This window comes from Heterodontus francisci, chromosome 43, assembly GCF_036365525.1.
Source record: "Heterodontus francisci isolate sHetFra1 chromosome 43, sHetFra1.hap1, whole genome shotgun sequence".
Taxonomy (NCBI): domain Eukaryota; kingdom Metazoa; phylum Chordata; class Chondrichthyes; order Heterodontiformes; family Heterodontidae; genus Heterodontus; species Heterodontus francisci.
In genome coordinates, this window is record NC_090413.1 from 25,950,753 (window position 1) to 25,963,250 (window position 12,498).

General features: G+C 41.1%; 1 protein-coding gene across 1 annotated transcript in view; it reads right to left on the bottom strand.

Moving 5' to 3' along the window:
- Window positions 1-209: 209 nt before the first annotated feature.
- Window positions 210-12,498, bottom strand: part of pin1 (peptidylprolyl cis/trans isomerase, NIMA-interacting 1) — a 27,642-nt gene continuing 15,353 nt past the window's right edge. The window contains exons 2-4 of the mRNA XM_068021207.1: window positions 6,052-6,252; window positions 3,485-3,595; window positions 210-672 (exon numbers count right to left, since the gene is read on the bottom strand). Coding sequence (XP_067877308.1) covers window positions 563-672; window positions 3,485-3,595; window positions 6,052-6,252 — 422 coding nt within the window. The 3' untranslated portion in view covers window positions 210-562. The remainder of the gene's footprint in view (window positions 673-3,484; window positions 3,596-6,051; window positions 6,253-12,498) is intronic.

Below are 12,498 nucleotides of genomic sequence, written 5' to 3' on the forward strand. Positions count from 1 at the left end.
TGCTAACTACAAAACAATGTGTTTAATGAACGCTACTGCCACCGTAAGAGATCAAACAGTTACACGACCAATCAGCTTCCATATTAGTGTAATCTGGTAATAATTCAAGCAATATTGAATGAAGATTTGAATGATAATCTCTCCCACAATTTCTCCGTGTTGGGAAAATAAACATTAATTTTGTCTAAATAAAGCCTGCGTTACTCCAATAAAGTTCAAACGGTCTCTTTAATACAATGCATAGCAGAAGCGCTACAACAGTGTAAAAGCAATACAGCTCAGTCTGGCACTAACCTGCACATCAATCCTACACACTGAACCTACAATTAGATTGCTGTAAAGAGACAGCATTATTTTAAACATTCAGTTCTATAATTGTTAAGATCAGTTCTTTCCCTCTGCCTTGAGTGCCTGCAAGTGCGTTGGACAATGACTGAAGACAAAATTATTAAATACTGGGGAGAACAAAATATTAGGATGTGAAGTGGGTGAAGGTTTCCATGAGGGTCGTCAGTAGTGGCTGGGTTATTCATTTTGCAAAGACAAACCAAAGGGAGGCACTTTAAGCAGTACGGAGGATGATATGAATACCAGAATCCGTAAATACTGGGTTACTCATCTCTCCAATTTTCAGCGAATATGTGGCTTCTTCAAATGGCCTCTGCATTTGGCCTGTAACCCAAAGCAAAGACAAAAATAATGCATTACTGAAAACATCAGATTTTTTGTTTTATTCCAGCTGTTGCTTTTTTCCCGATCGGCAGAAATGTCCTTACTCGTACTGAGAGATACCATTCTTTTTCTTCGCAGACAATATAAACTGGGAAGCTTTCTCAAAAGGCCAGAATAAAAGGAGTGCAGAGATCTTCGAGGGCTGTGGGGCTGGAGGAGATTACAGATAGGGAGGGGTCAAGGCCACGGAGGGATCAGAAACAAGGACGAGAATTTTAAAACTGAGGCGTCGCTTAACTGGGAGCCAACATAGGTCAGCGAATACAGGGATGATGGGTGATCGAGATTGCGTGAGTTAAGGACATGGGCAGCAGAGTTTTGGATGGCTTCAAGTTTACAGAGGGTGGGAGGCCAGCCAAAAGTGCATTGGAGTATTCAAGTCTAGAGGCAAAGGCATGGGTGAGGGTATAGGCAGATGAGCTGAGACCGGGGCAGAGTCAGGAGATACTAGAGATGGAAATAGGCGGTCTTGGTGATGGCACAGATATGCAGTGGAAGCTCATCTCGGGGTCAAATATGACATCGAGGTTGTGAACAGTCTGGTTCAAACTCTGACAGTTGCCAAGAGAGGGATAGAGTTAGTAGTTCGAAAATGGAGCTGGTAGTGGGAACCAGAGGCAATTGCTTTGGTCTTAATACTTAATTGGAAATTTCTGCTCATTCAATACTGGATGCTGGACAAGCAGTCTCATAACAATGGAGGAGTTGAGAGATGTGGCGGTGAGGTAACAATAACATTTAGAAGTTGCACTCTTTCCAGTTGTTCCATGATGACCCATCAGTTTTTTTATTTAGATTTAGAGATACAGCACTGAAACAGGCCCTTCGGCCCACCGAGTCTGTGCCGATCATTAACCACCCATTTATACTAATCCTACACTAATCCCATATTCCTACCACATCCTCACCTGTCCCTATATTCCCCTACCACCTACCTACACTAGGGGCAATTTATAATGGCCAATTTACCTATCAACCTGCAAGTCTTTTGGCTGTGGGAGGAAACCGGAGCACCCGGAGGAAACCCACAGGGCGAACTTGCAAACTCCACACAGGCAGTACCCAGAATTGAACCCGGGTCGCTGGAGCTGTGAGGCTGCGGTGCTGACCACTGTGCCGCCCACTGTTACAGGGCTGTTTTCCTTAGAGCAGAGAAGGCTGAGGGAAGATATGATTGAGGTTTACAAAATTATGAGGGGCATTGATAGGTTGGATAGGAAGAAACTTTTTCCCTTAGCGGAAGGGTCAATAACCAGGGGGCATAGATTTAAGGTAAGGTGCAGGAAGTTTAGAAGGGATTTGAGGAAAATATTTTTCACCCAGAGGTTGGCTGGAATCTGGAATGCACTGCCTGAAGAGGTGGTAGAGGCAGGAACCCTCACAACATTTAAGTAGTATTTTGATGAGCACTTGAAACGCCATAGCATACAAGCTACAGGCCAAGTGCTGGAAAATGGGAATAGAACAGTTAGGTGCTTGATGGCTGGCAGAGACATGATGGGCCGAAGGGCCTGTTTCTGTGCTGTATAACTATGACTCTATGACAATCAGGCAGTGTCAGAAGGGATTCAGAGCACTTTGGGAGAGCAGTGTGCGAGGAGCAGGATGGGCGAAGAGAAAGGAGGAAGTAGGTTCACCTGCTCTAACTATATGACAAGCTAAATTAGCTGGGGTCAAAACAAAACTAAACTATTTTTTTTCATGTTTGCACTTGCTGCTGTTCAATATTCAGTCCGTTAACATCTTACCAGTACTAATGCTTTGTCTTTCAACACACCATTAACATACTGTTTGCCTTTGTTCCATGACCTTTTGGTCAGCCACGTGGCCTTGTCCAATCTACACCTTCTCCTTTGTTATCTCTTGCCCCACCCCCACCTCACTTGCTTATAACCTGTGACATTTCTAATATTTGTCAGTTCTGAAGAAGGGTCACTGACCCGAAATGTTAACTCTGCTTCTCTTTCCACAGATGCTGCCAGACCTGCTGAGTGGTTCCAGCTTTTCTTGTTTTTATTTCAGATTTCCAGCATCTGCAGTATTTTGCCTTTGCAACTAAACTATCTTATGGGTAAGAATGGTCATTCATTCATCCACTGTTCTGGGACCCTGCTGCATGCAAACTGGCCTCAAGTTCGCCTGAGTAACAACAGCAACTGCACTTCAAAATAAAACAATCCATTGGATGTAAAAGGCACTATATAATACAAGTTAGTTCATTTGTCCTTTATTTAAACGATATACTGGAGAGTGCCAATGTAAACTGTTGCAAGAATCATACAGAACCTGAGCAAGAGGGAAGAAAATTGGTAGGGAAAAACAGTAATCCAACACATGTAGAATAAATAGATTATTTAATCTACAACAGTGCCACCTTGATCAAGACCAGAGAAGCCAGCCACACCCAAATTTCTTACTAAGAAAAGGCAGCAGGTAGTTTGTTATAAGTTTAGTGATACATAATGTAATCACCACATGTCACATTACTAGTAGTGGAAACCTCAAAGGGTTTTGACTATTCAAGACTGGAGATTGATGGTTGCTAACTACATGCAATCAAATTTGAAAAAAGCCCACTTGCATCACTGCTGATGTTACTGAATTGGAATCTGGTGTTTCTTGGGTTATTACAGTAGTCACACTGGCAGAATACAGAGCACTTAATTCACTATTGCCTGGTCAGTATTATAGTTAAAACAAACAAACATACATTCAGGCCAGTAAAATGAGTGATGAATAGATCACATCTTACCTTTGCCAAAATAGCCCAGATCTCCCCCTTCTTTTGCTGAGCTGCAATCACTGTATTTGGATGCTAAGTGTTCAAATGTTGCATCTCCAGATTTGATCATTTGGATATACTCTGAACAAAGATATAAGGTTAAAAGAACAGGCTCACAAATGGATCAACTTTTTTTTTTTATTCAGATCGTACAATATGTTTCTGAACCAGTAATAGTATGAAGACAACTTTTTAAAAAAAAAATCACTTTTCCTTCACTTCTGGCAAAGCCAGCAGTCAGTTAAATGCCACCTTTGGAGTAATTAAGACAAGAAGGGAAAATTAATAAAAACTAAATTTTAACCCGTATACAACTTTTATCCCAAAGCATCACTATCTCCATGTGGCTGTATAAAATAAAAATTGGTTGAAAAATAGGAATAGTAATGCATATGGAAAGCAACTAAGAGTGCAGGAGCAGACCAAGCAGCTCATAAGGAAAGAAATACCAGCAGACTTGATGGGTCAGCCAGTCCATTGTCCTGAAATATTCAGGGATTCTATCATTTCACTCAAGAATTCTGAAATGCAACTGTTTATTAGTCAAGCAGAATGTTAGCAGTATAAATCAGTTACTTCCGTGTGGACACCCGAATCTAGACTCTATCAAACAAAGCACCAATTCAAATGCAGTTCTGCCAATTGTATTTAAACTGCTATAAGCTGCATTGCAATCAACACTCTTCTGCAGAGGTTATATGAAAATATGCAACATAAAAGTAACAAAAGGACTGTGAATTGAAAAGGTCAAAGCCAATGCTAAAGTCTGTCTGCAGAACCATGCATGGAGTTGTGGTAATTATTCCATATCCACTCTCAGACTTCAGCGATTCCTATTTTCTTTTAAATTTACGCCCACGTGCAAGAAATCAACAGTAGCTAACACTATAAGCAATACTAACACTAGTAAAGAGGTATTTGAAAACTTCAGTGGAAATATAAAGTCTCCACGTGATTCTTCATTGATAACTGACACTCCCGTGTTAGTCCACACACGTTGCTACATTCCCAACACCTACCACACAATATAATGAAGCCCTTCAAATAGAAAGTATCCAGTCTGTACTCTACGCCTCTTGCAGATAGCATGATTGAGATCAACAACTTGGCATGTGGGAAATCCATACACCATTTCATATTGCACTAGTCCACTCTCACATAAATATTTGTGCCACATATGATCCAAACACTAAAATAAAAGCAAAATACTGCAGATGCTGGAAATCTGAAACAAAAACAAGAAATGCTGGATTCACTCAGCAGGTCTGGCAGCATCTGTGGAAAGAGAAGCAGAGTTAACGTTTCGGGTCAGTGACCCTTCTTCGGGGTTCCGAAGAAGGGTCACTGACCCGAAACGTTAACTCTGCTTCTCTTTCCACAGATGCTGCCAGACCTGCTGAGTGAATCCAGCATTTCTTGTTTTTGATCCAAACACTAAACATTCAACTTTCATGAGCATATTCAAAAAAACAATAGTTTAATCGCAAAATAATTCATCGCCCAGTACTATAAGAAATGCTGGAAATACACAGGCCAGTCAGCAACTGAAAAGAGAACAGAGGTTATGACTCTTTGGGTATGTATTAAATATAGTCTTTAGTTCCGATGACAGATACATCTGAAATATCTTGCCCTTTATCAATTCTGACACTAACCTGTGTATTTCCACCTTGCCTCCACATGCACAGCCCATGGAAACCGGTGGGGAAGAAAATATACTCAAAATAGTTCATATCCTGAACAAAAGGCTAGGAAGAAAACATCAGTAAATCTGAACAACAGGAATAAACCTCTCCTCATCAGATTCTTAAAATAACAAATTTGGTGGATTTTAGGACGAAAACTGCACGGTTAACAGAACCTCGAACGTTGGATCAGTTCCAGAACAAAGTCTCCTCTGAAACATACAAAATAGTACATCTCCAGGAAGGTAAGCTACACCCCATCAGCCGTCAATGCCAATCACACCAGATTTGAACCCCAATGCTTCACCTAAGATTACATTTGTAGCAAGTTCCTCACCTCACCACCATGCTAGGGGGCTGAGCAGAGCACAAGAACTTCAAAAAACAAAGGAAGAGTATTGAAGGATAAAGCACCCCAAAGAGCTTGCACCCACCTCCTAGTGGCCAGCTACAAAGCAGCAGCGATACATGCTTAGGAGTAGGTTCGCTTAGCCAGCTAGGGTTAGGGCATGAGAAGGACCCAAAGGAGTTTTTTAAATAAGAAATTCACATCCCATTAGTGCTAATATTACTACAAGTCATTTTTGCAATTGCTGCACCAGTCATTATACTACCTTCCCTAATTAAATTAAAACCTGCTAAATTCCAATTCAGTTTAATACTTCACTAGCAAAGGTCTCATGTTTAAAAAAACATTAAAATACACCTAGTAAACCAAATGGTAACTTTGACAATAAAAGAAGTTATGCTCTCCCCTTCCCCACCCCACATGACATCTTAACCAAGAGTCAACAGTACGAGGGCAAAGAGGCTTTAGTTCTTTCAGTGAGGTGTGTTTTGCGATCAGCTTACCATTTAATGTCTCTAGTGCCTCCTCTTTGCTGCGCGTGATCTCCTCCTGTCTCCAGGAGGACGGACGACGTGACTGGTTGTGCTTCACTAACAGGTGTGAACAGCGAACTTTATCAGGCTCAACAGAATTGTAACTTCCACCTGCTTTTGGACGCTCCCATTGACTCCGATTAGTTATATGATTGAAGAAGTAAATGCGACCTACAAAACAGACATCAACTGAAGTCAGAGGCATTAATGTACACGAACCTATGAGGCAGACACCTTGCAGAACCGCGCTCAAACGGCTTTTCTTTCCTCCTGCTCTCCACAACCTTTCTCCTGAAGGCAGCAACTCATGCTAAGGTACAGTTCCATGGACACTGGCAATCAGCTTGCATTTCTATAGCACCTTTAACAATCTCAGGATATCCCAAAGAACTTTACAGTCAATTAAGTACTTTCAAGTGGAGTCACTGTTGTAATGCAAAGAAATGCAAAAACAACATCCCATAAACATAAAGATTATGATCAGATAATTAAAAAAAAAATTGTGGGCTGAGTGATAAATATTGGCCGGGACTCTGGGGAGAACTCCCCTGTTGTTCATAGAAGCAACATTCCCGAGAGGGCAGACGGAGCCTCATTTTCATATCTCATCTCCAACAGTGCAGCACTCAGTCACTGAAGAGTCAACATAGATGTTATGGTTGAGTCCCTGGATGGGGCTTGATCCCACAACCTTGCTGTGAGAAGATAGTGTTACTACTGAGCCTAGGCTGACATCCAAGAACAGGGAACCCCAAGTGCATATTGGCATCTGTTGAGCAGTATGAGACACCATAGTCGAGCTTAATTCCATCATTTACCATATACATGCACGCATCTTCAGAACTGTTAATTGGATAGTGAGCAGCCCAGATAGCACTTGTGGCATTCATCCTTCATCTCTCCCATTACCTCACAAATGACAATTAAAATGTACAAAAACACACACTTGAAACAAACTATAAATTAAAAAAAGTCGGCAGAAACGATGGAATTTTATGGATCAAGAACACAATCAAAAATTTATCCACAGTCCAACATATTGCAGCATTGGGTGAGATTCATATGATGTCCATATGAGCAGAAAATATCAGCCAAATGCAATAGCGGTTGACAATCAGCTCTAATTTTAAATACGCATGGTTTGTCATTGAATTTCATTGCCTTCCAACTATTTGGCGCCTACTTAACCTGGTTTTTCCTTTGGTGCTCCCAGAGTTAAGTGTGCCCTCTCCATGTAAACACTGCAGCCTGTGCAGGTCAACTGTAAAAATAATCCTGGCAATCAACACATGTGTAGACAGACTACCACTATTTGATCAATGTTCAAGCCCAAAATACTTCCAACTTGACATTAGTCAGGACTAATTAAACACAATTCATAAGGAATTCTGTACTATATTCTGATTCATAGTACATTATTTCCACCCCCACCCCCCCCCCCCCCCCACAGTAAACTTCTGCTTTACTGTGTTATTTGTATTTATCAATTCCAATTATTAGATAATTCCATTTTTAGCACAAAGAATTTGAATTGAATAGATTGTGGAATTTTTATTTAAACTTGTAGTAAGGCCAAGGCACTAAGTTTTTGTTTTAAGAAGTACAAGTCAAGACAGCTCTATTCTGAAATCAGAAATTGCTGGAAATACTCAGCAGGTCAGGCAGAACCCTTCTGTTGTGATGAAAGGTCACAGACCTGAAATGCTAACTCTGCTTCTCTCTCCACAGATGCTACTTGACCTGCTGAGTATTTCCAGCACTTTGTTTTTATTTCAGATTTCCAGCATCTGCAGTATTTTGCTTCTATTCTGAAATCTCTCCTTTGTCTTTCTATGCATTAGCCTGCAAGTAAAGCAAATACATGATGCTAAAATCTAAACCTAATTAAGTATTCAGCTGGGCTTTGTTTGCCGAAGTTGTTTACATGCAGAAATTTTTTGCTTCTGTTACATCACTGCAGGAAGCAATCTGAAGTGAGAGTTGTGGTTAACTGTGAAGGCTATCCTTATATCTTGCATATTGCTAGATTGAACATCGAAAGAAAGCATATATCCAGGTTGGTGCCCTGTGTTTTCAGTTCCCCACTTTGCTGTACCACCTTCTAGGTTGAAGCTAATAGGGGCCCTATGAGATTCATTTCTCACAAAGCTTTTCCTCATGGACTCTTTTTCAAGTGCTACTGAATGGAACTAAGACTTCTGAAACGTTACAGCTTCAGAACAGATGGTGTATAGTTAAGCACTGTGACGTTTCTCTGATGTATTATTATAAGTGCATAATTTTAAATCTTGCAATAAATTTGAATTAGGTAAGCGTGAACAATACAACTGCCATATGGTATTTTCCCAAATGTTTGAACCGAGCATGGGCATCATCTATTATAATATGGAGTTTGTCTGCACTTTTCAGATTGGTTGGTGGGTTGACTTGGACGGAGGCAGTGCTCAGCAGAAAATTTATCAGCCCCATTTTCCACTGCAAGGGAGGCGAGTTGTGCAATGAAAACATTTTTTGGTTTATAGATATGGCTCCAAGTGAGAGATCAGGTCTACAGTGGATAAGCTCAAGGTTTTCAGACAGAGAGAGAGAGGTGAGTTTAGAACGCACTGGAGACTATAATATGAAATTGAGAGAGACTGAGATAAAATTTAATCAATGTAATATCAAAGAGAGACACTAAGGTTATCGATTCAATACAAGTCACCTGGTGAATGGGGAAGACACATCTTTGGTATGCAGTGCCTGCTGCATGCAGAGGCGTGTGGCAAGGAAACTATGGTGATTGATACTGGCAAGACTTGGAGGCAGATTAGGATAAAACAGTAAAAGCAAAATTCTGCAGATGTTGGAAATCTGAAATAAAAACAAGAAATGCTGGAAATACTCAGCAGTTCTGGCAGCATCTGTGGAGAGAGAAGCAGAGTTAATGTTTCAGGTCAGTGACCCTTCATCAGAACATCCAAGGGGTGGCATGGGAAAGATAGAATGGCATAGGATGGGCAGATGAGATGATGGAATTGTTTGCGGGACTCTGCTAGCATTATCGTATTGCTTACTGTTTTCAGTGCATACGACAATAAATTGCACCCTATGGTCTGCTATGTTGGAGGGTGCTCAGGTTTCCCTATGGATAAATCAGTCTGGATTGAATCTTAATCCATTGCACTACCTAGTCCTTCCAGTTTACACAATTCCTTGCGTGAAACACAACTGTGTTAAAGGGGCAGAAATCTCCTCTTACTTAGTGTCTCAATAATTTTTGCAGTTTCTTTTATTCATTCAAAGAATGTGAGCACTGCCAGCAATTGTTGCCCAGCCCAAATTGCTTTCAAGGTGCTGAAGAGTCTTGAACCACTGCAGTCCACGTGTGTAGGGACACCCATAGTGCTGTTAGGGAAGGAGTTCAAGGATTTCAGTTTTTAAAGTTAGAATTACACAACTTCTGTCCTTGAACGAAGGCTGGATTGCACGAGGTTTTCATTTACTCAAATTGCACCAAACATATTGGTACCAATGGGCACTTCTGGATAAGAGGCACAAAGAAAGAAAAGGTAAAAAAAAATGCTGAGAAAACATAAGGGAGCTGAATTGCACATGACAGAGGACAAGCACATTAAATTAGTTCACGATGCTCATTATCAATACAATTTGTAATAACTCAAGACATTCTTAGAAGGCCGATTATCAATATATCTAGACGTTTTTGTCCAAGGTCATGTGTAAAATATACGATCAAATATGCTTAAATTTCAAAGCTAATCATAGAAACATAGAAAATAGGAGCAGGAGTAGGCCATTCTGCCCTTCAAGCCTGCTCCGCCATTCATTATGATCATGGCTGATCATCCAACACAGAAACCTGTTCCTGCTTTCGCCCCATACCCTTTGATCCCTTTAGACCCAAGTGCTATATCTAACTCCTTCTTGAAAACATACAATGTTTTGGCCTCAAATGCTTTCTGTATTAGCGAATTCCACAGACTCACCACTCTCTGGGTGAAGAAATTTCTCCTCATCTCAGTCCTGAAAGGCTTACCCCGTATCCTTAGACTATGACCACTGGTTCTGGACTCCCCCAACACCGGGAACATCCTTCCTGCATCTACCCTATCAAGTCCTGTTAGAATTTTATAGGTTTCTATGAGATCCCCCCTCACTCTTCTGAACTCCAGCGAATATAATCCTAACCGACTCAATCTCTCCTCATATGTCAGTCCTGCCAGCCCAGGAATAAGTCTGGTAAACCTTCGCTGCACTCCCTCTATAGCAAGAACATCCTTCCTCAGATAAAGGAGGCCAAAACTGCATACAATATTCCAGGCGTGGCCTTAACCTGTATAATTGCAGTAAGACCTCCTGTACTCAAATCCTCTCGCTATCAAGGCCAACATACCATTTGCCTTTTTTACTGCCTGTTGGACCTGCATGCTTACATTCAGTGACTGGTGTACGAGAACACCCAGGCCTCGCTGCATATTCCCCTCTCTCACTTTATAGCCGTTCAGATAATAATCTGCCTTCCTGTTTTTGCTACCAAAGTGGATAACCTCACATTTATCCACATTATACTGCATCTGCCATGCATTTGCCCACTCACTCAACTTGTCCAAATCACCTTGAAGCCTCTCTGCATCCTCCTCACAACTCACCCTCCCACCCAGCTTTGTGTCATGTGCAAATTTGGAGATATTACATTTAGTTCCCCCATCTAAATCATGAATATAAATTGTGAATAGCTGGGGTCCTAGCACCGACCCCTGCGGTACCGCACTAGTCACTGCCTACCATCCGGAAAAAGACCCATTTATCCCTACTCTTTGTTTCCTGTCTGCCAACCAATTTTCTATCCATCGCAATACCCTTCCCTCAATCCCATGCGCTTTAATTTTACACGCTAATCTCTATGTGGGACTTTGTCGAAAGCCTTCTGAAAGTCCAAATAAACCACATCCACTGGCTCCCCCTCATCAACTCTACTAGTTACATCCTCGAAGAATTCTAGTAGATTTGTCAAGCATGATTTCCCTTTCGTAAATCCATGCTGACTCTGCCCGATTCTATCACAAGTGCTTTGCTATAAATAATCTTTAATAATGGACTCTAGAATTTTCCCCACTACTGACGTCAGGCTGACTGGCAATTCCCTGCTTTCTCTCTACCTCCTTGGCCAGGCTTAAGCCAAGCCTATGATAGTAATGATGCAAAACATATACTTTGCAGCAAGTTACATTTCATCATGTCAAACAATTCAAATTTTTTGACGTACTTTGTATTGTAAAGCTACTGGAGCTCAGTTCTGTATTCCAGTTTGCAATTTAGGCTACATCAATAGTATATTCTCGGCAACAGGAAGATTATATAACGCAATATGTTTGCCCTAGGGACTATTCTAATAATTGTGGAGAATCCATGAAGTCTACATTGTGTATATGTTGCACAAAAGGAGGGACACTTTCAACTTAAAAGGATTCTCTTTTCTTTGCACTGCCCCGCCTTATTATTTTAGTTATCCATGCTATGCAATTGTAAAATTATACACAGGGCAGAGCAAAAATATCTGTTGCGAATAAGTCTCCAAAGAATTAACATTTGTGTGTACTGGGCTAGTCCTGACTGACAACTGGAGATAAGTCTAAATTGCTGGTCCAAGATGTAATATACCAATGAAGCTACTAACTGAGACAGCATGCTGGCAGTTCTCCAATGACTGTCAGATCCAAAATACAAGGCTATGAGAGAGGGATTCAAATTAATAATCTTCCAACCAGGTAGCTGCATTTTAAAAGGTTTGGGTGAATAGCTGAAAAGGTTAAAGAGGAAAGAAGTTACATCCCAGAAGGCAAATGTTCTGATTGAATATCCATGCAACAATATCAAACCACTGAATTCACAATACAAAAAGCATTAGCAAGGTGCCTCCCCATCCCCCAAACCAACCCCACATTTACTATGGAGATTATAGAGAGTGTTAAAATCATTAAAGATTTTGAAACCAAGTTAAGATTGCAATAACAATGTTCTAATGTGTTAATAAAAATAGAAAATGCTGGAAAATACTCAGGTCAGGCATATTGACTTGAAGCGTTAACTGTTTCTCTCTCCCAGACCTGCTGAGTATCTCTAGAATTTTCAATTGTTACTTCAGATTTCCAGCATTTGCTTTGTCTTGCTGCTGAGGTGTTAATTCCTGTTTTGCTCAGATTATAATTCACTGACTCAGTTCTTATTTTTTCTGAAATGTATAAGGTACCCTTCTACCAACTCCCCAAGCCTCAGACTAGAAGCCTGCTATCCGACCCGAACCCGACAACGTGTCGGGTTTTGGGTCGGGTCGGGCCCGGCCCATCTTCAGGGTACGGCTTTAGGGCTCGGGTCGGGCCAGGCCAGGCCGGACACACACGATAAGTGCTCTGCTGA